The sequence below is a fragment of the Myxine glutinosa genome, chromosome 6, assembly GCF_964187855.1.
Source record: "Myxine glutinosa chromosome 6, kmMyxGlut1.1, whole genome shotgun sequence".
In the NCBI taxonomy this organism is placed as follows: domain Eukaryota; kingdom Metazoa; phylum Chordata; class Myxini; order Myxiniformes; family Myxinidae; genus Myxine; species Myxine glutinosa.
In genome coordinates this window covers 48970257-48997640 of record NC_136266.1, presented here as the reverse complement: position 1 = coordinate 48997640, position 27384 = coordinate 48970257, and the positions used below count along the sequence as shown (strand labels likewise).

General features: G+C 42.1%; 2 protein-coding genes across 5 annotated transcripts in view; one reads left to right on the top strand and one right to left on the bottom strand.

Moving 5' to 3' along the window:
- CCDC61 (coiled-coil domain containing 61) overlaps window positions 1-26409 on the bottom strand; it is a 33479-nt gene extending 7070 nt beyond the window's left edge. For 2 of the 3 annotated variants that reach the window (XM_068119962.2, XM_068119964.2), the window contains exons 1-13: window positions 26106-26387; window positions 19697-19779; window positions 15068-15225; window positions 14707-14811; window positions 14357-14591; window positions 13994-14076; window positions 12148-12539; window positions 11954-12029; window positions 11603-11715; window positions 10941-11019; window positions 6406-6463; window positions 6154-6229; window positions 635-756 (exon numbers count right to left, since the gene is read on the bottom strand). In XM_068119962.2, the coding sequence (XP_067976063.2) occupies window positions 671-756; window positions 6154-6229; window positions 6406-6463; window positions 10941-11019; window positions 11603-11715; window positions 11954-12029; window positions 12148-12539; window positions 13994-14076; window positions 14357-14591; window positions 14707-14811; window positions 15068-15225; window positions 19697-19779; window positions 26106-26256 (1695 nt within the window). In that variant the 5' untranslated portion in view covers window positions 26257-26387 and the 3' untranslated portion in view covers window positions 635-670. Of the gene's footprint in view, window positions 1-406; window positions 757-6153; window positions 6230-6405; window positions 6464-10940; window positions 11020-11602; window positions 11716-11953; window positions 12030-12147; window positions 12540-13993; window positions 14077-14356; window positions 14592-14706; window positions 14812-15067; window positions 15226-19696; window positions 19780-26105 lie in introns of those variants that run through there. The other variant, XM_068119961.2, reaches the window with a different exon arrangement.
- A 486-nt stretch (window positions 26410-26895) lies between these two features.
- Window positions 26896-27384, top strand: part of LOC137429753 (zinc finger FYVE domain-containing protein 21) — a 28564-nt gene continuing 28075 nt past the window's right edge. The window contains exon 1 of one of the 2 annotated variants that reach the window (XM_068119966.2): window positions 26896-27060. In XM_068119966.2, coding sequence (XP_067976067.1) covers window positions 26938-27060 — 123 coding nt within the window. In that variant the 5' untranslated portion in view covers window positions 26896-26937. The remainder of the gene's footprint in view (window positions 27061-27384) is intronic. The other variant, XM_068119965.1, reaches the window with a different exon arrangement.

The following is a 27384-nucleotide window of genomic DNA, read 5'->3' as shown; positions in this document are numbered from 1 at the left end:
TGCCATGTGGAGTGTGGGTGGCGAGAGCACGCCACTGGTCAAGTCGCAGATAATTTGCATAGGCTCTGGGCCTGATGGTCTCACCTCCTTCCATCCATGTATATATATTTCTACACAACCTTCCCTGCCATTGTTACTTTATGGAGCTGGTAGTATATCGGCTTGGCCTAAATTTGTATTTTTACACTCGCCAGAGGAGATGGTATTGCATTTGGGTCCATTTGTTTTCTGTCTTTGTGCACATAACGTGCCAACATAGGCCACAAACACCGCCTGGTGGCAGCTGGTATTACATGTTATCTTTTTTCAGCAGAGTACTTCTATAAAGTATGTACATTTAAAATGAGAGTGTGTCAAGTACATACCATAAAGTACGTACCATAAAACCACACCAAACAAGTCGTGGTGAGGGTCTGCCATCTCCGATTGTTCTTTCTAGTTTTATTTTATATTGCAACATCGAGTTTCATTGCATCCAAGGCACAAATTGGAAACTCTATTAATCTACCTTGGAGCATTTCAATTGAAACAGTTCGGTAGTAGTACAAAAAAAATCTAACAACTACACAAGCCACTGTACCAATAGCTCAGTATCAGAGCAGAATAAAGAGTGTGGATGATGTACACCTCTCACATTGGTCATTTAGTCTTGTGCTGGAAGAGATAGTGCTTAATGAGGATGAACATCCAGAGACTGCATGTACTGTTGCAGAGCCTGGAGACGTTCATCAATTTCACACAGTTCTGCAGCAGGTTCTGGCAAAGAAAAACACTTTACATTGACGAAACGAGCCAAACACCAAATTAATAAAACACTTTTGCAAAGATGGGATAAAATTATGACAAACATCATGGACTAAGTGACGTTTTCATCTTTTCCTTAAAGAAGAAAGCTAATGGCTTGAAGAAGGTAGTGAAGAAAACCAAATATATACAGTGCCCTCCATAAGTATTGGACCAGTGAAGTCAAATTTGTTATTATTACTATACACTCAAGACATTTGCATTTGAGATCAAAGATGAATATGAGGCAACAGTACAGAAAGTCAGCTTTTATTTCTTGGTATTTCTATGCATACATGTTTCACCATTGTAGAACAATGGCACTTTTTATGTTCATGCCCTCCCACCATCCCCACTTCCCCCAATTTTAGGTAAGCAAAAGTATCGGAACAGATTAACTTTAAGTAAATTCAAGCAGTATAATAGTTAGTATTTGGTTGCATATTTCTTGCATGCAATAACTGTCGGGGATTTTTTATATTTTTCTTGCCCCCTCCTGCCCTCTTCTTCTCCCTGGCTGTCAGGATATGTGGTTCTAGAGGGAGGTTTTGTTTATAGTTATACTTGTTTTATATTCATGTCAAGTTGAGATTCTGGCAGCTTTATACCTCGTGTGTGTATTTTAATTACCAGCAACGGTACCCGCCCTATGGGCGGGGCTTCAATTGGGAAGCCCAAATGAAAAAGCAAAACATCAGAAATTGAAGGCTGTTTTTTATTTCAAACGATTCATAAAAACATCCATTAAATCATATCACATGTAAATCATCAAAATCTAAACAGTACATGGCGCCCATTTTGAAAAAAGATTGAATTCTGCAAAACGGAAGCGGCCGCTACACGTCTTTCTCAGTCGCACGTTTATGTGTGAAGACTGCGCGCTGAATCTGTAACACGGAAGCGGCCGCTACACCTGTTTCTCAGTCGCTTTGCACACGCTGCCATGTTACTTCGGAGCCGCACGTTTATATAGGAATATTAGGAGTCGATCAGGTCAGGAGTCGATCTACTCTCTCCTGGTACATAGAATAAACAGTATTTGTAGAATTTCAACAAAAGCCACATCACTGTTCATATCGGTAAATATTATTCCATCGTGTTTGGAAAAACTGGAAATTTGGAAAACTTGGAAAAATTGGAAAAACAATACAGCCTATTTTACTTCCAGGGGTCCCAGGAATACCCACCCAAAATATCGTTGCGATCGGTTGAGCCGTTTTTGCGGTACCTTCGAACGGACGGACGGACATTTGGGGAATTATAGTAAGATTACAAAAAAATCTATATAATAATAGCGTAAGGACTCGACTTTGTTATCCCTTTTACACCGCACCCAGTGACCCGATGCCCACGGCACTAATGGATTTACGATCTACGAACCGCGCTCTTTGTTTATCACGTACAGCCATACTCGAAAAATCTGAATTAGCCGACGTTGGGGCCCAAAAGCATCCGATTAACTGCCGATACGACGCCATCTTATTGGCGTCTGCTGGGTGAAGGTGAAGCAAGCCGTCCGCTGATTGGACTGTCGAAGGCGACAGCAAGCCGTCCACTGAGTGGACAATCCTGAGCATGCATTTGTGTGCAATAAATACGTTGTTCATATACGCACTCTTCATTCTCATCTTTCTTCCTAACTCTTACTCGGACAAGCAAATCCCCTATATATATTGTTGCGGATATGAGGACTGTATTTGTTTGATTGTGTTGTATTGTGGTAAATTGGTGATGAATATTGCTTGAGTCTGCGCCTCCTGCCTCCGGAGCTGTGTAAAGGTCAAAAGGGCGTCCCATAATTAGTCCACAAGCATACACGTCAGCCAATCATAGAATACCCCTGTTCGATAGTTATATCTTATTCTGTGTTTTAGGGTAAGGCTGTGTCTCCCATTAATAGAAGTACTCCATTGCACCAAGTGAAAGAGTTGGATTCCCTTCATTCCCATTCCCAAAACCTCCGTTCCCCCTTTTCGTCAATTGCCAACTGCATTTTGGGCGGTTTTCCCTTCATCCGCCATTGACCACGAGGCAGGGTTGGGGAAGAAAGGCGGGTCCCCACCTCGTCATAGAGGGGAGGAGTGAACCAGCCCTTGCCGACCAACCCAGAACGAGGGGTTGGCTTTAGAGGGCGGAGAGAGAACGTTTTGGGGAGGTTCGCAAAGGGTCAAGGGTGGGGCTTATATAACCCGAGGCAGAGGCCCCCGGAGAGAGTCGAGGAGGGAGGAGATCAGAAGACAGGAAGGCCTTGAGTTGGACTAAGCCAGAGAGGAAGTTGTTGGACTGGGTGGGACTAAGAAAGAGAGAGAAAGAGCCCTGAAGCTTGTGAGGGAAGGAGAGAGAGCCCGTCACACCAACCCCCCACCAGCCGCGTTGGCTCCACCAAGCGGTCACCTCCACCAAGGCTCCACCAAGCTCCGCGTTGGCTCCACCAAGTGTTCACCTCCACCAAGGCTCCACCAAGCTCCGCGTTGGCTCCACCAAGCGTTCACCTCCACCAAGGCTCCACAAAGCTCCGCGTTGGCTCCACCAAGCGTTCACCTCCACCAAAGCTCCACCAAGCTCCGCGTTGGCTCCACCAAGCGTTCACCTCCAGCCATCCACCTCCTGCGATTCCTGTCAGCATTCCCCGCGTGAGTCTGTCTTTTGTTTGTTCTGTCCTGGGTTAATTAAGACTGTAGGTAAGCTAGTATTTGCACTGTGTCACCTGCGTCTTATGTGTTGTAAATAAACGTGACTGCTTTCTTTTTGCTTATGTGTGTAAATAGTAAATAAATTTAGTAGTATTTCCAAACCTTTCTTTGCCTTCGTCTTCCTCTTTGCATTCGTCGTTTTAGTCTTTTCCCTCATTGAGCAGCCGCGGTGCGATCCGGCCAACGTTTGGGTGGAATCGGGTTCTAACTGTTCGGTCGCGGTAATACCAACCGCTCGGTAAAATAACATCTTTAACCGCGTCCGCAACAATATATATAATAACCACCTTTAGAGGCCATTTTTCCCCGCAAAGCGGGGGTTGGCCTTTTTCGGGCACCGTGGTTGTTGTTGTTTTTTTTTTGGTCCCCTTTTTGAAGCAATGTTTTACGGCCGGATGCCCTTCCTGACGCCAACCCTTTTTGCCGCCTTTAACGACAAACAGGGAATTACCAGTGAACTGGTACTCAATTAGCCGACCTCGGAAGGATGACAGGCTGAGTCAACCCCCCTGGTGTTAATTCAGCGATCGACCGGGATTCGAACCCAGCACCCTATGCCATCCATAATGGTACACTCTATCCATACACCACATCCTCCCTTCCGTGGATGTTCCACGGGTTTTGGCTAGTTAATATTATTCGTCTGTGAGCCTGCTTTTTCTCTCTGGCAGCTTCATGGGATAGCCAGATTAAGAAACGTTGGTAGGCATGCGGATGTGGAGGCCACATGACCGCTTGCACCCTTTATTTAAAACCACCAGATCAGCTATCCACCGTGTTTGGGTACCCATTGCCAGTTAATAATAAAACCTTAAATTGTGTGTGGGAGGATAGATATTAAAATTAAATAAGAATTCTGGTTCAGTTGTCGCCTTTGAAAACAGAGAACCTCCCACTGCATAAAGCAAAGAAGCCTGTCATCGGCAATTTACCAATTGGCAAATTCTAAAGCCTAGGTAGGTTGACTGATGCTGCGGTTAACAGTCGCAAAAATAGCTGAAATTGTTTTACACAATGACCGGTTTTGTGTTTTTCTCAGACTGCAACAGAGCTGGAATACTTGTTTAATTTGGACATATAGGGCTGAGGTGTTAAGCACCAGGTGTTATCTTCCGAGGTCGGCAAAATGAGTACCGGCTTACTGGGAAGAATGAGCCATTCGAGTATCGTGCGTCGGAATGGCAGCCCGTCCAGGATTATTCCCTAGCCAATGGAAAACTGCCTCGGCAGACCTATATGTCTGTAGATGCGAAAGGAGTGGTTCCTTTTCCTTTCTTTATATTCCTGAGATAGCGTTCTTCTTTGAGGACACGTTGTCCACATTATGCAAAAGCTATTTTCACAAATTAACCTGAAGTATACACTTGGGGCTGGAAGGATGACCTAGTGGTGAACACACTCACCTCTAAGCTGTCTAGCCTGGGGTCAAATCTTGGCCCAGCTATAAACTGTCATCCTAGTGTATCACAGGCAGGGTGATTCTTCAATGTGTGTGCTATCCCTCAGATAGCTGTTAAACTGGGCACCCTGTCTGCCAGCATTAGTTGTTGGAAGTTCGATCCCAAGGCGTCCTTTACGAAGAGTAGGTGAGCTATCGCTGGCAATGTGGACAAATTCCAAATGCCTTCCTTGACTACTTAGTTGAGTGTCAACCCTGGCCAGCCGGTTTGTGAAAGACTTGGGCCAAAAACTCACCAGGTCAACCCCACAAAAGATAAAGAAGAAGAAGAACCTGAAGTATACATTAAATTGCAGGTTCTATAAATGCTCTTTAGCTTGACCAATGTCATTCTCACTTCACCCAATGTTCTGTCACCCCAACTCTTTACCTTACACCGCAAGTTTCACTCTCTTGAATGTCTAGGCCTTACCATCAGCCACAACCTCTCCTGGGCAGACCACATCACACACCTGACCTGCAAAGCCAACCTCAGATTGGGTATCCTGCATTGTGCAAAGTCGTTCCTTCAATATAATCAAAACTACTCACAACCTAAAAGTTATCGGTTCATACCTCAGCAGAGTACTGCTCTTCCCCAAAGGTTGCGACCCAGTATCATATCTGTCTCTCATGGAATCAGTGGATTCCAAAGCTCTCAACATTACTGGCATTTCCCTCAATCAGACTGAAGAACAAGGTCTGTTGCTCTCACGTAGCAAACAGGACTGTGGCCCATCGGTGTTTCTAATTCTTCTCCTCCGGTCTAGCTCTCTCACCCCTCTGGCCTTCCCCAGCTCCTCCAGGTGGATGTATGTACTTCCAGTAACTCCCTCCTGGTTACATTCCCAATATTCCAGACATTCCATCCACCTGCACTCTTTTGTTCCTCGTTTCTCCTGTTCATGGAAGCCACCTTCCCAACGCTGTTCAATCGTATTCTTCCCTCGATGGCTTCAAGCAAGTGGTTTACCATCATCTCATATCAACCTCACATCCCTATCTACAATCGTTTATACTCCCATGAACGATACTTAACCTAACCAAACCCAATCCATCTTATTGCATTTTATTCTTTCCATTCCTCACCTCTCCCGTCTTTTTATGTTTGTTATTTTCCTTGCTCGTTTAATCCAACCGTGGCCCCACTGCCCCACTGACCGTTTCCTTTCTCACCCCAAGTCACCTCACTCTTCCATAAGCCACGATCTTGTACAATAAAAATAAATAAACACCCACCTCTAGTATGTTGACTCTCAACATTAGTCCTGCGTGAGCTGGAAAGTCTGTTCACTACGGAAGCTTTGCCCCGACCCTTGTAGACAATTGCACGTACAGGAGATATCAGGGCACAGGGGAAAACATGCAGAGAAGTTTAACTGAATATGTGCAATATGTTTAACTCAAAAACAAAAATGTGCAAATATCACTGATAAACTATATTTGGAATGTTTTATGAAGAAAACCATTTAATATTATAAAGCAAATTACCTTGGTAGGACGTTGCCAAATTCCAGCGCTGTTTCTCATCTCCTTTCTTCCCTGACGTCTGAATGACAGAGCAGTGGAATTCAATGACATGAAAGAACTCATGATATGGTCCAAACAGATTTTTTTTCCATGAAATGTACACGAAAGAAATGACATCTGGTTATCAGCGAATTGGTTTCTTTATACAATTTCCCTTATTAGGGTTCCGAGTGGGCAGGCGGAAGCCTATTGTTGCTGTTAGGAAGATCATGGTTATCAGTCCGTCCGCCCACCCGCACAGTGGCAAAAACCCCGTTTTTGCAATCGTCTCTGAGTTCGATTGCAGTTAGAATTATTCTCTGAGTTAGAATTAGCAGAGTGTGTGTGTCCAGGCCATAACCTTTGACAAAAGAAGCAGCTTACGTTTGAGCTTTTGTCATCAAGTTTTCAATAAACCTTTATTATGAGAATATGGCGAATACATTTTACATTTTTTTATTATTATGAGACATTTACATAATTTTTTTATTTATTATTATTATGAGAATAAATTTTACATTTTTTTTTAGATGTTGTTTTTCGTCAAGTTTAATTTGAATACAAATTTATGAGAATAAATTTTACATTTTTTTATTATTATGAGACATTTACATAATTTTTTTATTTATTATTATTATGAGAATAAATTTTACATATTTTTTTAGATGTTTTTCGTCGTTTAATTTGAATACAAATTTATGAGAATAAATTTTACATTTTTTTTTAGATGTTGTTTTTCATCAAGTTTAATTTGAATACAAAGCGGACCCGGACGGACGAGCTTTGCATTTTGAGGTTTTTTTTCTAGTTATTATTATGAATAGGACTTCCAAGCCGAGTGGTGGGAAGCCTATTGTTCATGTTAGGATTATTACTCTAGTTCCGCCGATTTTTGTGAAACATTTGAAAAAACTTTCACAGCTGGCTATGCCAACCTGCACATGTTTAGAGCACACCCTTGGAACTTGATCCTAAAGGATTGTTTTTTAAAAATTATCTTCCTGTATTGGTGGCCATCTTGGATTTTGTCCCAACACACAAAACAAACTTCTTCTCCAGAACTACTTTAAGTTGATGAAATTAAATCTGGAAGAGAGCTTAAGCACCATAGGTGAAATTGAAGTGGGAGTTTGAAGCTTATGCTCAAAAAAAAATCAGGAAGCTCGATACTAGTTAAGTATGTTCCATAATCATAGAACAATTAAATTTGAGCAAAATAAGTAGCTTACTATATGTAGTTTGGCCGACTGATTCTGAGCGGGCTACAACAAGTAACATACTTAATATATTTTTCCATGCTGATGATGGATTTGGGCTCCATTTTCCCAGAAAACGTATGAATGGGAATCCCATGGGAGGGCAGATTCAGAATGCTTGGAAGACGACAGCACTGCTCGAAGTTCAAGCTATATATATATTATATATATACAATACTTATTCGAGGGTTTAAATGTGTTTGATAGGTTTAAATGTGAAAGACAAAGTCAAAAGGAATCTTTGAATTTCCATACAATTTTATTCTAACCTGAGGCAGGTGGTCTTTCGGTCTTCTACCGACTCCTCTCTGGCCTAGCTCCCCCAGCTCTGTCTGTGCTCTGTCCCCCAAATATTCCTACAGGTCGCACAAGATCTGCCAGCAACCCTCTTCTGGTGAAACTGCCAAAATCAAGACTCTCTGCTCATCTTCACTCTTTCATTCCTCTTTTCTCCCACCTCTGGAACAAACTGCCTCACTCTCTTCAATCCCACTCCTCCCTCCAGGTCTTTAAAACAGCTTTTCACCACCATCTCACCACCATTTCACCACCACCATCTTTCACCCCCATCCAAAACCTAGATCTTTTCTACCCCCGTTAATTCACCCCAGATCCACTTTTTTGAAATACCGACTTCTTTCCTGAAAGTCCAAGCAGTTTCCATGTGTTTTTACCTCTCCCACCCTGCCCACCCCCCTTCCTATGCCTCGTCCCTACAAGCCCTCTCCCTCCCACAGATCTCCTGATGTCCCTGCTCTCAAATGTTTTACTTGTGTGCTTCCCTCTCTCTCCCCATCTTGTCTCCCGCTCCCTTTATCTTATGTTTTATGTGTCCGTTTGTTTTTTGTGATTAATGTTAGCTCCTACACGAGCCTCGATCTTGTATTAAAAAAAAAAAAAAATTATGTGAAAGAGCAGCACACATTCACTGCTCAAAAATGATCAGCAAACTACAGGACTGTTGACAATATTCAATTAACCAAGAAAATAAGAGTACTGTTCATTAAACTCAGTACAGAAAAAAAAGGCAGAGCAAAACAAGTCTCATCTCTGCTTTTATTAGGCTTTTACCTTAGGTGGACGAGAGTTATGTATTTACCCTGGTTTGTTTGTTTCTTTGTCTGTCTGTTTGTGAACAGGATATCTCAAAAAGTTATGGAAACTTTTTGTCTGTTTTGGATGTCTGTCTGTTTGACGAAACTTGGTGGACAGGTTGGGTGCGTAACAAGGAAGAACTGATTCGATATTTGTGAAGATCCAGATTCGAGAATAATTTAATTTGAAAAAGTGATTCTTCACCATTGAGAGATAGGGTTAAAACAATGGTTAGCACGATATATAAAAAAGTTTGGACGAACAAGAAGAAGAACCACCTTTAGAGGCCATTTTCCCCCACATAGTGGGGGTTGGCCTTGTTTGGGCACCGTGGTCCCCTTTTTGGAGCAATGTTTTACGGCCGGATGCCCTTCCTGCCACCAACCCTGTTAGTCACCTCTTGCGACACACAGGGAATTACCAGTGAACTGGTACTCAATTTGCCGACCTCGGAAGGATGACAGACTGAGTTATGACAAAACATGGAAGATGAGTTGGATAGGGCCGGATGCAAATCCGGCCTATCAATGGGATACAAAATGTAAAGTGTTCAGCCTGGCATTCTACTGAGTGCCGTTCTAGTTTATTCTGTTTCTTTTTGCACTTAGTTTTTATTAAAAGAGCTTTGTAGAGCTCTTGTTAAATAGGTATAAAACACATGCACTTCTTAAAGACGATTATGACTTTCCTTGGCTGGAATGGTGGTCTGCGTTAAACTGCATATTATTTACAAACATGGAGGGAGTAATAATATAAACAAGAAAGGCGTCGTGCGTAGCAGGATAATTGCAAAATCCACCTCTCCCCCTCCCCCAAAGGTTGCCATGGATACATCAACTTGTCAATTTCATTAAGATAAAAATTAACGATCTAATCAATACTCAAGTCAATCGGATAAAAATTGATTATTTTTCAAACAAAAATTGATGATTTTAGAAGTTTGACCTTGAGTTTACCTTTGACCTTATAATAGTTGGTTTCACAATTCAGTGAGGCACTATGCAATTGCTCTTTCATTTTCAGGTTAATCGGATAAAAATTGACGATTTTCAGATAAAAATTGATGATTTTAAAAGTTTGACCTTGAGGTGACCTTTGACCTTAAAAATAGTTGTTTTCCCAATTATGTGACTCAATATGAAAATGTTGTTCAACTTTCAAGTCAATCGGATGAAAAATGACGATTTTTAGAAATTCCACCTCAAGATGACCTTTGACCTCAAAATCAATACGCTTCTCAGTTGTGACTACCTCAACAACTTGGTAATGTTTCATGACGATAAATTTAGAATTGTGACCTGTAGGGGAGTGACAAACAGACAAACAAGAAAGATGTCGTGCAGGGCACGATACTTGTGATATCCCGAAAACAAATATGACCTTAAAATAATTGGTGGTTGAATTCCAATACCAAATATGCAAATCCTCTTCAGGTTTCAAGTCATTTGGATGAAAATTGATAATTTTAGAAAAGTTGGCATATGTTGACCTTTTGGCCCATGTGGCCCTCAACAATAATTGTTGGTTGAATTCAGTGACCTGATATGTAAATCATCTTCAAATTTCAAGTCAATCGGATGAAAATTGAGGATTTTAGAAATTTAACAAAGTCAAAATCAATAGGTTTCTTCCTTATGACCGCCTCTGCCGTTTAGTGAAGTTTTGTGAAGATCGGTTTAAAATTGTGACCTGTAGGCGATTGATATACAAAGAGACAAACAGACAGACAGAATAACAAAGTCGATGACCAATATACTTGAAAAATCTTTGATTTTGTAAGTAATCAAGGGAATATAAACATTGAACTACATGAAATATATATAAAGTGAGCAAGTCTGCTGTAATGCAGGATCTGTCGTTGGCATGATTCAATATATTCTCAATGTTGCATTTGATCAACTGTTCATACTTAATGATGCTTTTGTTGTGATAGGCTGATGCTATTGGTATATTTCAATTTGTTAATTTATTTGTTTGTTTAAATTCAGCAAATCTCAGGTGAAAATAATAATAATAATTAAATAATGACATGATAACATTTATGTTTTCATTATTTCTCTTTTGCACTCTTTTAAGTTAAAGATGTTTGACAGTTGAGGTCATTGGATTTTAAAAAATCCTTGAAAATGATCATTCTCCCTTAAAAACCACCATATAACTGCTCACTGGGATGGTTCAGGTTCCCCTGTGGAAGCATTTTCCTTTCCGGAACCCCATGGTGTAGTTTGAATTCCAGTGCTGCCACCTGTTGTACAAAATGTCAGGAAATGAACCAGTGTAAGTCTCAGATGGAAAATGCAATCAAAACTGATCTACAGGAAGAAGATCAATATAGGCTGAAATTATGTTGATCACACTGAGGACATCAAATTTTCAGCTCATCATACAAGTTCAGAAAAGTTTCAGTTTCATCATAGAAGTTTCAGCTCAGAGCCTGGTGTTGGCTTAGCGGTTAGGGCGCCGGGTTGGGATGCTAGGATCCTGGATTCGAATCCCGGTGGATCGCTGAATTACCACCAGGGGGGTTGACTCAGCCTGTCATCCTTCCGAGGTCGGCAAATTGAGTACCAGTTCACTGGTAATTCCGTGTGTGTCGCAAGAAGCGACTAACAGGGTTGGCGGCAGGAAGGGCATCCGGCCATAAAACATTGCTTCAAAAAGGGGACCACGGTGCCCAAAAAAGGCCAACCCCTGCTCTGCAGGGAAAAATGGCCTCTAAAGGTGGTTCCATACAAGTTCAGAAAAGGCCATTAGAATGACTGTTGAACAAGCAGGCCAACACTATACTAAAGAAGAAAAGCCTAAAGCAGAGTGTGGTGAGTGCCCACCTGAATGACTGCGCCTACGAATCCTGGTGCCAGATATTCCAGGTTGATTGTGGGGCCTTGCCCTTTCCATACCCCCAGACAGTCCCACGAGCTGTCTATTTTTCTGACGGCTCCTGCCAGTTGCAAGTGATGCATATCAAGGCACAGTAATTCCATTTAGCTGTTGATTAGCAACTACTCAATACACACTTGTTGGTTAGAAACAGTAATGGTAATACATTACTATTATTTCAAAAATGCTTCATGCATCTATTGTGTTTGAACAACAGCTACCCATTCCACATCAACACCAAACAATTTCCACTGTGTCCTATAAGAGTACAGCACTTCTGAGCATCCAGTTCAAATCACCTCTTGGATTCCACCTGCTTGCGTTTCTCCTCCTTTCTTTGCACGTAACTTGTGGGGTCAAACCGGCCATGAATGCCTGTGGAAGAGGCAGCATACATTAACTGAGTTAACTTGTGACAAGTATTGCTTGATTGGCAGGTTTTAAAGGACTGCATGGCATGCTTGATTCAGGTAAGCCGTCAGAGTAAGTGTACCATTGGGAGAGGGAGAAGGTGTCCTGCTGTATGGCTGGGCACGGAAAGATGGCCGACTCTCACTTGACCTTTTGGTGAGGCTTCGCTCCCTTGACCCAGACCGGCTGACTCGTTCCATGGACCCAGACCTGTTGACGACTCGCTCTCTGGATCCAGACCTGTTGACGACTCGCTCTCTGGATCCAGACCTGTTTCGGACTTGCTCCCTGGACCCCGACCTCGGTGGGAGGTGGTCCATAGATGATAGATGAGCTGGCATTCGTTCATGGGAGCTGGATCGTGACCTCAGCCGTCTGTTTAAATCAGATCGCCCTGACAACCTTACAGAGCAGCCCATGATGTTGACTGGAGCACGGTGGGCAGTGAGTGTTGGCTGGGCTGGGGACACATGACTGTGGACATAAGAGTTCGGGAGCAAACAAATTGTTAAAGTTGCTATTTAGGAAATGCAGTGATGATACTGTACAGGTTTCCTCATATACTGTACATGGAAATAAAGGCCAAAGGTTCAATTTGCAGTTTAAGTCGAACATTAAGCATCAACTTTCTTGAAAACAAGTGTTGTATTACATTTATTTCAAATTATTTTTTATTAATTACCTTTATCCTCCAATTAAAGTGCCAAATTTCAGTCAATTTAGGATGTGTTGACAAAAAACAACTTTGCCTTACAATAAAGCAGATGGCAAACAAAAATATGGCTGATAATTATGTTACCAGTGGTAGCATTACCTTTCGCATTTACAAGGACAGTTCAATGTTAACATGGACTTTTTATTGTATAGGGTGGCCTGAAAATCACATTACCCCACCCTAGTAAAGTATTAATTCTTAACCCTTTGAGTACAGATGACGTCCAGTGCCGCAACCCGCAAAAAAGTTTTGTGTGCGGATGACGTTACTAGACGTCATCGACTATACCTATAAATAGATCGTCAGTACGTGGTTGCATTCCCGTACCAAAATGCCAAATTAATCCCGTACCGGGGGTATTTTTATAAATAAAAAATCCCCTACTCAAAGGGTTAAACTCTTAATATACAAGTTCTATTGTACGGTACTTACAATAATTAATCAGTCATTATATATGTATGGGTCCATCATTCTCCTTGCACGACGGAATTTGTCGCCAAGTCCTCTTGGACATTTTGTGTAGCATTTGTGAGGTCACCTGTGCGAAAAAGGCCACAGGTGCAGCGCACAATTCTTCTATCGTCGTATACAGGGTTTGTTGACAGTTTGTCTTTGTTGGAGCCCAACAAAGAGTTCTCTGGAGTCATTATAGCAGGAATATGTGGTGGCCATGGTAAAGGAGCTGGTAATATTGGTGATCCGCATCCATTCCATCGTTGAAGGAAATTTTCATTGAGATAGTCCCAAACATGCAATGCAAAATGCATGGGTGCACCATCTTGTTCATACCTGACATTTTCAGCTATTTCAGCAGTAACAGGTCATGGCACCAGACAGTTTCTCAACATAGGCTCGTAAGCTATGCTATTTACCGGTCCCTGAAAAAGATAGGGACCAAATAAATGTCTTGATGTCTTTCCTGCCAATATAATCATGTGTGGAGGGAGGATGATGCTCCAATTCCAATGTGAAATGTGGATTTTCCTTAGACCCCTGAAATTATTGATAAGAAGATTGGTATTCAAAAGGGTGTACTTTTGAACACAAAATATGTTGCATCAGGTTGCCCACTTGCGCTTTCCTTCCTAGTGTCAACAATAATAATAAAATATGCTTGGTACCTAAACTATTGGAAGCTAACCTTATTATGAGACAGCGACAGTTATCCAAATATCATTGCCGATAGCTCATCGCCTTATTATGTATCACTTACCCTCGTCGGAGAATTGCCAATTCGTTCATCAAACTTTTAACACGCGCTTGCAGCTGCCTCTCGGATGCCTTCACCTCCGCAAGCTGTGCACATGAAGAGGAGTTGAACAGACAGCATTGCCGTCAGCAAGGAAATGTGAGCTTGACTCCTGCTTTTGTTTGATTATGTTTGGAATCTGATATCCTTCTGGTAGCTATACAACAACACTTGTTCTAATACTCCATTCTGCAATTTTACGATCGTTACATGCTTTCTTTACCAAGGATTCCTCAGTGGTTGAGCTAAAAACTGATCCTTAATAACTGTCTCAGCTTATGGACCAGAACTCCCTTGAAAACTCTAATGTCTCTTATACCCACTTGCCTCAGCCATGAGGTGCCTCTGCTCCTGGGAGCACTTTCCTCCTGCCTTTTGGCTCTTTTCTCGTTCATTTTCCAGCTCCTCATGCATGTCATGCAGTAGTTGTCGCAGAGCACCCTGTTCTTCTTGGTTCTTCTTACGTGCTCTGCGGCCTTGCTGCCCAAAATTAACACCCTCATTATCATCATCACCACCATTCTCCATATCAAGCACCTTGTCCTGCTGCACTTCCTCACACCTGCAGAGGGGAAAAAAACATTTCTTTACAACCGAGAATCTAATATGGTCAGTAAAACAGTCACGCCAGTGCAATGATGATCAGAAGATGACTGAGACAATGTCTGGAGCTTTACTGTTTGCGGAGCCATGCATTCTCCTTGTGCAGCTCCCTAACAAGGGCCAGGAGGGCAGCTGGATCAGGCCCACCTCCATACACCAGACTTAGTGGGTAGTATATCCTATCAGTAAAGAAAAGAAGGAAACAGTCATTGGTTGTTGAAGAGTCTGAACCTGCAACAGAAACTTTTTTTTTTTTTTGGCTCATCAGAGATGCAGATACATTTTCCTTCCTGTAATGTCTTCTATATTGATTTGATGATCAAGCTTGTCATATTCAAACAACAACAAAAAAAATACAAAGGAAAACTGGAAGATATTTTTATTTGAAAGAAAATTCAGGAGGAGACAAAAAGTAATATATGAAAGAGTTAACACCTGTCAAACTCAACGGAATAGATGAGGATGAGGTATCTTTTGGAGTGCAAAGCAGACGATTTGAATGCTGGATACCATGCTGAAGCACCTAGCTTAGAGCGATGCAGCACTTCAAGGTCTGCATATGTCATGAGGTCTAGACTGACAGAATCACTTGTCTGCAGGAAAAAAAAATAGAGGGTGGGTAAGATCCATGTAGTTCTGCATTGTCTTATACAAGTCTGGGTTATTTACTGTCAAAATATGCAGTTGCAAATATGACTTTTGAACAATTCTGATAATCCAATCGCTCATCATAGATTTGCCTTCATGGTTTGGAGTTGTATGTCTGTCAGCACGAGATTAGTTTCATGTCAAGACGATGTTTTTGGCAAGCTAGCTCTTCAAACATTTGTCACACATTTACAGCTGAGTGCAGCTTAGCCTGGATAATATTTGGCCAAATTTAACACGTGTAATTTGGCAAGCATTCAACCCCATGCAATTTGATGTGGGTCACACTTTCATTTGATGTAGGAAGAAGATATTCTGTAGGAGCTAAGATCTAAAGACCTTACTGTAAATATTTAATGAATAGCAACATTTAAACACGGAAAAATTAGACCAAATACAGGATACAAAAAGAACAGCACTCGGTAGAGCGCATGCCCTCACCAGGCTGAATATTTACGGTTTGCATCCCACTGATAGGCTGGATCTGCATCCCAACATTCACTAAAATTTAATCGGCTTGTTCTTGTCACCTACTCAACTCATACATCAAGTTTTGTGACAAGTCGCCCACAACGTTTTGAAATATCGTGTTATATATCGTTTTTAGGCCCATCTCGCAATAGTTAAGAATTACATAAAAAATATATAAGAATTCTCGTATCGGGATCTGGATTTTCACCAAAAACGAATCAATTCGTCCTTGCCACACACCTAACCTGCCCACTAATTTTGTCCAAATCTGCCAATAAATTTTTGAGATATAATGTTATATATAGTGTTTGGCCCTGGTGTTGGGCTAGCGGCTAGGGTGCCGGCTTAGGATCCTAGGATCCTGGGTTCGAATCCCGGTCAATCGCTGAATTAACGCCAGGGGGGTTGACTCAGCCTGTCATCCTTCCGAGGTCGGCTAATTGAGTACCAGTTCACTGGTAATTCCCTGCTTGTCGTTAAAGGCGGCAAAAAGGGTTGGCGTCAGGAAGGGCATCCGGCCGTAAAACATTGCTTCAAAAAGGGGACCGAAAAACAACAACAACCACAGTTCCCGAAAAAGGCCAACCCCCGCTTGCGGGGAAAAATGGCCTCTAAAAAAATATAAAAAAAAAAAAAATATATATATAGTGTTTGGCCCTATCTCTCAATGGTGAAGAATAACTTAAAACTTCTCGTATCCGAATCTTCGGCAAACTCCAATCAATTCGTCCTTGCCACACATCCAAGCAAGTCCACCAAATTTAGGCTGAATCATCCATAACTGTTGAGATGTCCTGTTCACAGACAGACAAACAGACAGACAGACAAACAGGGGTGAAAACAAAACCTCCATCCACCTTCGGCAGCGGAGGTAATTATAACAACACTGACATTTCAGCAACCTACACATTATGAGTAATAAGATAACTCATTACCCTCGCCAGAGGAGAGGGTATTGCATTTGAGTCAGTTTGTTACTTGGCAAAAAAAATATTTTTTTTGCAAGTATGTTGATCACTCCGGTTTGTGTGTGTGTGTGTGTGTGTGTGTGTGTGTTTGTCTGTCCGCTCACTTATACTTGCCTACAGGTCACAATTTTAAACCGATCTTCACGAAACTTTAGCAAATGGTAGAGTTCGTGGTCAGACAAAATCCTATATATTTTTGGGGTCAAAAGGTCAACATAGGCCAAAGGTCAACCACTTTTTTAAATTTCTAAAATCCTCAATATATATATATATTTTTTCCGAAATGGGAATTTTTCCGAGCGGCACGAAATAACCGACGATTTTTTATACAGGTACGAAAGATTAACACCGAGAATCTTCCTAGGGACACACTATAGGTACACACGCCGAAAGATAAATACAGTTTCGACAAAAATACAATTGTGAACAATTACTTAACTTCGAAACGTGGAGAACGTGTACAGCTTCGAAAAACCGTGCCGTCGCCGCCAAGATCTTACGAAATCAATTTTCATCCGATTGACTTGAAATTTGAATGGGATATACATATCGGCCCACTGAACTCAACCACCAACTATTTTTGAGATCAGTATAGGCCAAAAGGTCAACATAGGCCAAAGGTCAACCACTTTTTTCAAATTTCTAAAATCCTCAATTTTCATCCGATTGACTTGAAATTTGAATAGGATTTACATATCGACTTACTGAATTCAACCACCAACTATTTTTGAGATCAGCGTAGGCCAAAAGTTCAACGTAGGCCAAAGGTCAACCACCTTTTTCAAATTTCTAAAATCCTCAATTTTCATTAGATTTGACTTAAAATTTGAAAAGGATTTACATATCGGCAAACTGAATTCAACCACCAACTATTTTTGAGATCAGCATCGGCAAAGAGGTCAACGCAGGCCAAAGGTCAACCACTGTTTTTTTTAATTTCTAAAATCCTCAATTTTCATCAGATTGACTTGAAATTTAAATTATATTTTCATGTCAACGAACTGAATTCAACCACCAACTATTTTTTAGATCAGCGTAGGCCAAAAGGTCAACATAGGCCATAGGTCACGCACATTTCTTTCGAATTTCTAAAATCTTCAATTTTCATCTGATTGACTTGAAATGTGAATAGGATTTTCATAGCAGCCAACTGAATTTAACCACCAACTATTTTTGATGTCAAAAGGATGCTCTGCTGAGTGCCATTCTACTTTATTCTGTTTTGCCAAGTGTCACTCTATGAGTGATTTTTCATCTGACTGTTTGTTTGTCTGCACAAAATAAATATTATTTTCTCTGCAACCGTTGGTCCAATTGACAGGAAATTTTCACCGCAGGTGCACCTCCTCCTGTATAATTCTTAATTATAATTATGACGTCATAGGTCACATGGTACGGGCACTTTCTTGGAAAAACCGAAAAACTTCTTTATCTCCGAAACCTCTATATCTCCGAAAGCGGTGCATAGAAAAAAATGAGACATGTTTCATTGTAAAGAACTTTCCATGGGGAATAACACATGTCAATGATGATGCCATAGGTGCCTTCATTATGACGTCATAATTCGACAAGTACAAAACTTCATCCGATCAAGTGAAATTTCTTGAGTGTCATCTATGGATAAACTGGTGGAGAAAAAAATAATGACGTCATCGGTCACGTGGTTCTGTCGCCATATTTGTTTTAACAGAAAAGCTTTAAAATTCACTAAAACATGTCCTGTCGAGGGTCTGCAATCTCTGATTGCTCTTTCTTGTTGGTATTGTAATCGCCATAGTGTTGTCTAATGTGGGTTCAGTTGCCAGTTTAGCTCCTTTCCTTTCAAATCTGACTCTTAATAGTGATCCAGGTGCTCAAGAAAACATGATGTTGCATCACGGGGCAAGCTGCCTTTTCAGAAAAGACCAAGTACCATTCATTTAGAGTATCAGTGAGTACTGATGTCTTCATACCATCCCAAATGGGATTACTCCTGTGTGTTCCATTGTGTCAGTTTAAATAATGGCCACATTGTGCAGGTGTGTGAACCAAAATTCCTGCCTTCGGGTTCTTACTGGGAAACCAGTTTATTCCTTGCCTGGAAAGCATTTGCTCTACAAAGAAAACAAGACCGAAAGTCTAGCAACGGTGTAGCTGGGCTTGAATCTGCTGAGTGAAGGATCTGCTGTCCCCATGTCATGTGACCAGATCCTCAGCTCTGATTTGTGGACGTTTGAGAGGGACATACATACATCGGACAGACAGACAAATGTTGTTCCAGGCGGCATTGCCCTATGGGCTACGCAGGGGAAAAAATATGGCTGCTGAACCACGTGACCGATGACGTCATCATTGTTTTTCTCGACCAGTTTATCCCTAGATAACGCTCAATAAATTTCATATTGATCGGATCAAGCGTTCTACTTGTCGATTTATGATGTTATAATGAAGACACATATGACATCATGATTAACATATGTTATTCTCCATGCGGAGTGCTTTACAATGAGCCACCTTTCAATTTTTTCCCATTGAGCAGTTTCAGAGATATAGAGGTGCTAAGTTTTTCAGTTTTTCCAAGGTGGTGCTCATACCACATCGCATATGACGTCATAATTATCATTTTAAAAAAATTCCACAGGAAGAGGCGCTCCTATGGTGAAAATGTCATTTCAATTCGACCAACGGTTGCAGAGAAAACAGATTTTAAAGGCAATAAACCCGCAAAATGCCGGAGGAAGGGACATACATACGGACAGAAACGCTGTTCCAGACGGCGTAGGGCTACGCCATAAAAATGTACTCAACGACAAAAGATCTGCCAAATTGAAGGCATAATATACACTTCAATGTGGAAGCTCGGGAATAAATAAAGTCACAGATGGGTCTGATCAGACATTATTGAATACTACACAGATACATTTTTACATCATTAATCTCAACGAAATGCAAACTAAGCCATCATCAATCTGCTTAATTTGAATAAAACAAAACTTACCTTGTTTATTGCTGACTCAAGCATGCTGCAAAACACAGGGAACTGCTTGAAGTTGCCCGTCTTGTGGGTCAGATCTTCAATATCTGCCAATAGCAAACAGGAAGCAGGTTAGCGGAAGGCTAAGCGGGGGAGATGCAAGCAGGTTTATCTTGGTGTCATATGGTCATCTAAGACTTCTATATGTCGCCACATACCTATGGGCGTAAGTTTGCAATGCTCCGAGAGTGGATATCTTCATAATGACAGCTCAGAAGGGCCGTGTCAAGCGATTAGCTGTACTTTTAACCTCCCGAATGGTTCATGTCGCAGGCTAATTTCACCACGGAAGTGAATGAGTACCACCTTGATTATAATCAAATAATTTATTAGACGCATACAAGAACAGAAAGTAAATGGCACAGAATAACAAATAAGTGAGAATCACTAATGCCATGTTCTATCAGGTGGAGTTAAAGGGCAAGGGAGAGGCATAAGAGCAAAACATAACAAGATAATACTTAGAGGGAAAGGATGGATAGGAGCGAGAGCCAAGAATGGCAGACAGGGGTGAAGGTGGAGGTGAGGTAGGGGGTGACTGTTTCAGCTGACTAGCACTGTGGCCCCACTGTCGGTTAATTGCTTTTTTACCTGTGACGTGCCGCAGGTCTGCAAGAGCTCCACATGGTTGTTGTTGTGGTTCATTTGTCAGACAGCTGCCAGACCCCACCCACATTTGTCGCTTGACTCCACTCACCATGGCACCCAGACAAAATAATATGGCCACCATTTTGGTTTTCTGGTGGGCCTAAGGTATCAGACCTGTAGGCCTCTGCTGATTATACACTGCCCAGGTAGGTTGCGTCATATTTCCATTGGCTTTGTTTGGATAGTTTTACTCATGATGAGGCACCCCAAAAATCGAATCATATGTGCAATAATTTTTTTTTAATTTTTTAAAATAAAGCCTGACAGCATGTACGTGCCTCCCTAAAAAATAGCATAAAGTAATTTTTGAATGGCCCCATATTGGGGTTAAACAATCCGTGACTGTGTGACGAATCAGCTCGTTCTGATGACATGAACAAGAGGTGTTGAGTTCATATTTTAACAGCGCACTAAATGTGTTTCCCAATCGGCCTGTTACCAGATTTGGGTGCAGGTTGGTGACTACAGTGGGGTAATTCTTGTTTCTCTCAGTCACCTCACTTTTCCATGAGCCTCGATCTTGCATAAAAAGGTACTGCATCAATAAATAAATATGCTGGTTTATGAATTCACAACTATTTATTTGATTTCTACAAGTGTGTTGGTCTGCATTTGGGAACAAGCACAGCTCAAAACTTTGCGTGACACTGTACTCCAATCCAATCTGTGACATTGTACCATTCCATGATGCACTTGGTTCTTGCCTGTTCTGCTTGTCCGATTTATGTGCGAACCTGTTGTGTTCCATTTCCAAAGGACAGTGACCCATAACTGAATTGGCCCAGTGATTGAAGTCTCACAAACCTCTGGCACCCATAAACCATTCCATAGTGACGGACAGTCATCTCTTTACCTCATAGCATATTGATTATAACCAAGTTTAAATACCTGCTACATACCTTCATAAAGTGTATGCTGCTTTGCATTGTGGGAAAATATCTACAAACAGATGTGAGAGGTGAAAAACAAATTTCAGTCTCCCGCTCCAATAATTCTGGGATTATGGTGTATACTCCATGGAAATGAAGTCTCCAAACTGCCACCTGAGAAGATCTTTCAAAAAATCACCATCGCTGGAATAGGATTCGACCTCCTCATTCTCTCTCCAATGGTATTTTTTTGGAAAATTGGGGGTGAGGGGGGGAAGGCAACACTATGATCTCTTTTACCCCTCTTGTTTCCCCCTCAAGCCCACCTCTTTCCAAACTTCCAGTTTTTCCTTCCTGAGAGTTTGCTTTTGTATCCATTTAGCCACCCCAAGCCATTATTTGTCCCCACATCCCTTGTTTCTCCAAGTATTCCTCTATTTTGTTGCTCAACCCTGCTGTTGGTGTGTTTGTATAACTTTGTATACCAAAAAAAACCCCAGGAAAGTGAATATAAGAGGGGCCAAGTGCTGTTTTTGCATTATGTGGTTGCATACGAGTTCTCAAAGGAGAGAATTAGAGTCTGGCGAATGCGGCCTTTGGCATTAACCATTGATCATAATACAAATTCAAGTAAATGGACAGGTGAGGAATTGTATCTCCTAAACATCAATCCAAAATGTCTCCATTTCAGAAGAAACCAGGTTGGAAAATTGAATTTAATGGAGATTATGTGTGACCACACTCTTCAGTGATCTCCACACACCAAGACTGTATCCTGTATGCACATGCACGCACCCACTCACACACATTGATTACAGAAGCTTGCAAGGTAACCTACCTTCCTCGTCTCAATCTATTATACAATGCAAAGTGTGGTGTCTGTCAGTGTGTTTGTATGATCGCACGTTCGGCCGTCTCCCATTTATGACGGCCGTTCCCACGCTGCATTTGAAAAGCTCAACATTCACTTTTGAAATGACGGGAGAACAGGCATGAATAATGTTGATGCCAAATTTTATTCCGCAAGCAGGATGAAATAATTATTTAACTTTTCTTGTCATGGGACAGGTACTTTTGCGAGTTACTCTATAAAAGCTAGTATAGTAAAAGCCAACCAATAACACCTTGTGTCTTTGCAAACTACAAAACATGTGTATGCCCAACACTCGGTGTACCAGACACAACACCATCTTTGGCTGAAATCTAAGCTCATTTCTCTTTCCATATTTTCCAAAGCTTATTGACACCAAGTCGTCAGCCAAAGTGAGACACCAGCAGTTGTATAAACTTTCATGAGACGCAGACAGTTGCCCACATAACATACTACTACTATAACTACCATTGTACTACTACTACGACTACTACTAATATTGATCCGCATGTCCCATTGAGGCGTAGCGACCACCACAACTGTCGGTCTTCTGCCTTCTGTCAACATTCATGTGGGCTAAGGCCAATGCCATTGACCAACGCAACATAAGGCCAACGTAATATAATTAAAATAATAATAATAGGAAGAAGGGCATAAGGGGGAGGGGGAAGTACACACCAAATCAGGGTGGATGAATGAATGAATGAATGATCGTTTTAAGGCCATTTTTCCCCGCTAGGGCGGGGGTTAGCCTTGCGGGCCCCATGACAATCATGGTTCCCTGTTTGAGGCAATGTTTTTATGGCCGGATGCCCTTCCTGACGCCAACCCTTGGTCACGCTCTTACGATGCGCAGGGATACGGTGTACCTATTCTAAATAGGGGTACACACCGTGATCATTCATCCCAGCAAGCTGGTACTCAATTTGCCGACCTCGGAAGGATGACAGGCTGAGTCAACCCCCCTGGCGTTAATTCAGCGATCGACCGGGATTCGAACCCAGGATCCCAAGCCGGCACCCTAACCGCTAAGATACTGCCACAAACTCTCAATCACGAAAATGTAACAAAAAATGGAAACTCGGAAAGATGTGGGTTTAGAGAGGGTTAATGGGGGTAGAAAAAGATGATGTAGGTGGATGGGGCTCAAGGCCATGATCTGAGATGGAGGGATGGATGAGAGTGAAGAGACAAAGAAAATTGATTCCAGAGGTGGGGAAAGAAAGAGGAATGAATGAGTGGAGGTGAGCAGTGATTCTATATTTTGGGAGTTTCACCAGAAAGGGGATGCTGGCAGAACGCGTGAACCATGCAGAAACCCGAGGGGATACAAAGCAGAGGGTGCAAGACCCGAAAGGATGCGCGAGAACAAGAGTTACATGCAGTGTGTTAACATCATGCCTATCAATACACTCGGATGTTTATCCAGCCACACAGCTTTATCTTCTTTCGCCAACTCTTCAAAAAAAAACACCTATTAATGTGAATGACACCAACTAAACAAACTAGAGAGGTTCCAGGGAACCTGAACTCAACTGGTCTATATCAATATGGTTAGAATATGCATATAATAGAACCACAAACTATATCGTTTAATTGTGCTAAAAAGATATGACAAAAATTGCTTTTTCAATATGGCCGCCCTGCCGCGCCCATTTTTGGGCGTGCAACGCCCAAATGCAATCCCAAACTAGTTTATGTCTTAAAGATGCTGCATAACAAGTTTCATCAAATTTAATCAATATTTGTGACTTTTAGAGCGTAGGCTTCGAATTGTTTACAGACGACAGACAGACAGACGACAGACGGAAGACAGACGACGGACACTGGGTGTCGACAAAAACTCAGCTGGACATAGTCCAGTTGAGTTAATAAAGCTGGCACACAGGACACCCAGCTTAATGTCCATCCATGGACCCAGACAAGACAGCTTAGAGCGGAGTGTGCGCACCTCTAGGGTCTATAGGGAATCCTACTAGCCCTTACCACATGGTACTAAATAAAAAAAACTTCTCCTTATTTATTCACATACATAGTTGGGGACTGAAATGGTTGGTGTCATGTTAAAACTGTCACTCAAGCTTTTGGGCCTCACTATCAGCCATGATCTTCCCTGGGAAAACCACATTTCCAACCTGGCCTCCAAAGCCAGCCGCCGACTGGGCATCCTCCGTCGTGCGAAGTCCTTCCTTGGCACCTCTGAGCCCCTCACCACCATCTCTTATCTTCCCCCATCCAAAACCTTGATCTTTTCTACCCCTGTTAATTCACCCCAAATCCACCTCTTTCAATCTCAGACTTCATTCCTGAAATTCCGAGTAGTGTCAATTTGTTCTATACCGTGTACCCTTTCCCTCCCCCTTCCTACCCCCCCCCCCCCCCCCCACCCCCAGCCTTCTCACTTACACAGCTCTCCCGATATCCCTGTTCTCTACTGTTGTGCTTGTGTGCTTCCCTCTTTCTCCCCCTCCCTTTATTACACTGTGCTTGTGAAGCGAAAAGCAGGGTTAGGCATTCACCTGCGTACATGTGCCGTACGTGCGTGTCTGCATTTATAAAATTAATTTTCGCAACCGTTGGTCCGATTGACATGAAATTTTACCGTAGGAGCGCTTCTGCCTGTAGATTTTTTTGCTGATAATTATTACGTCATAGGTCACGTGGTATGGACGCTATCTTGGAAAAACGTTACACCTCTATATCTCCCAAACCGCTCAATGGAAAAAAGTTGAAACATGGCTCATTGTCAAGTACTCCCTTTGGGGAATAAAATATGTTAATGATGATGTCATAGGTCATAGGAACGCTTGATCTGATCTGTATGAAAAAAAAAAATTCCTCTGCAACTGTTAGTCCGATGAACACAAAATTTTCAGAAAATGTGCGGCTCCTGTATAATTTTTCAATGATAATTATAACGTCATAGGGCACGTGGTACAGACGCCATCTTGGAAAAAATCGAAAAAAGTTGCACCTCTAAATCTCCAAAACCACTCCATGGAAAAAATTGAAACATGGCTCATTGTAAAGAACTCCATATGGGGTTATAGGTGTTCTTAACGATGACGTCATTGGTGCCATAATTATGACGTCATAATTCAACAGGGACAACGCTTACTCTGATCAGTTTGAAATGTATTGAGCATGATCTATGCAACAATTATATTAGAGAATATAAATTTATGACGTCATCGCTCACATAGTCTGGCAGCCATATTGGATCAAAGAAAAAAATTTGTTCAAAAACAGAAGAGTTGGCTCGCACCAAGTTGACTGTGCAAGGTAAGTATTCTATGAATACCATCTAGTTGTTTTATGTGTCCGTTTATGTTTTTTGTGTTTTATGTGCTCATGTGTGTTTAATGTGCTGGCTCTTACACGAGCCTCGATCTTGCATACAAAAAAAATAAATACTTGATGTGACTTCTTCTTAGAGATTAGATCTGGCGATGACGTCACGGCCGACACGTTTTTGCAGGGCTTCGTACCTCAGAATTTGGCACTACTCCGCTGGCTAGAAGACAGAGACCACCGACCTGTGTGACGTGTGCGGTGTAAAAGTGACAGCCCGAGCCACCTTGAGACTCAGCTTCATCGCGGGAGATTCCAATGATCTTGAAGGCCCTGGTTTCCATGTTGTCAAGCTGAGCAAGGTGTGAGGCAGGTGTGCCAGCCCAGAGGGGAGAGCAGCACTTATACAAAGGAAAAACATCCAAATTGTATTTAAACATCATGGACTTCAATTTGATATTTTCAGTGAAAACTCAATGACAATTGTTGGGGAATAAAACATGCATTCGTTTCTGTCGGTTGCTATGGAAGTAAGTGATTATTGTGGAGTTTCCATGACAACATGGCTAATTATCCTCGGGGGGGGGGGGGGGGGGGGGGGACCTCGAAATTGCCACTTTTGTGCAAGATAAGGTAATTCAGTCAGTATGCTTATTATAGGTCTATTTTGTATTCATTTCTACTCAAAACTCACGCGTTGAGTCAAACTCTCCTTGCCAGACCTCGCCCGTGAGCAAATCTTCCGCTCTCAGGGCCAGGTGGCCAGGAGGACCGATTTCCAGCCGTAAGGAGAACTCTTTACCGGCGAACATCCACCGAGACTGGGCACGCAAACCCTCGGCCATTGCCGTGACTGAAACGTTAAAAAAAAAACGACAAATTGCTTCAAAGCCGAACGCGCCAATCAGGGACGTGGGTTTGAAAGCGGCGAGCCGGCACCGACGGCGGCCAACGACCGACCATCGCAACAGCCGTTCGATTCGATTTGTCCACGAGTATCACGTGATAGACCCTTTTCCTTTAAGCCATTTTTGATTGGATATTTAACATTTTCATTAGTTTTAGAATTTAAAAATACGACCGTTAAATACGTTTAAAGACGCTAAAGCGGGATTTATGAGGAAGGTAAAGCATTATTGAAGGAAGTGTACAATAAAAGTACTGTATAAAGCGAAGACCTCTTTAATGAGTGGACACAGTCAATTTAAAATTGTGAAACGCCGATTTGACCATCTAAACACGAAAGTCAAACTCAGCGCTCTCTTTTATATTATATACAGTAACAAAAAAATCACGAAGCATTATATTCTGTTGTCCAAAGTCAAGCATTATACCGTTTTACCGCTTTGGGCGGTGTATGATCAGAATTGTTGAGCCGTTTTCTTGCAACTCGTCATTTAAGTATATATATTGACAATTTCGATCATATATTGAGTCTATTGATACGTTCCTTATTAAAAATACAATGTCCAACACAAGGATGAAAGGACAGCGAGTCGAAGGGGAGGAAGCGTTGAAGGATCGCCATGGCGAGCCCTCCGGGCAAGAAGTTGGTGAGAAGCGGCAGCGGCCTTCGGATGGTTGCGCAGAGCAGCGCATTGACCAGTCCCTTTGCACTGGAGGAGCCTCGCTGGATCGCGGATAAGGAGGCAAGCGGGACAACCCGGGGAAAGGCCGTTTTTTGTGTTCTCATTACGATGCTTCGATTAATGTTCTTCCTGTTTTAAACAAAACTTTGTGCAAAAAGTATGCTTCATTGATGAAGTGGAAGGGAAGGTTATATCTGAGAGGTTAGATTAAGATGAGACTGAAGTCGTGAAGAGGAGGTTGAGAGGGGGAGTGAAGAGAAGTGGCATGAGAAGGGTGGATGGGAGACGAAGAAAAGGAGGGCCAGAGGGGACGAGGGAGGGAGGAGGGGGGACGAGGGAGAGAGGAGGGGGGACGAGGGAGAGAGAGGAGGGGGGACGAGGGAG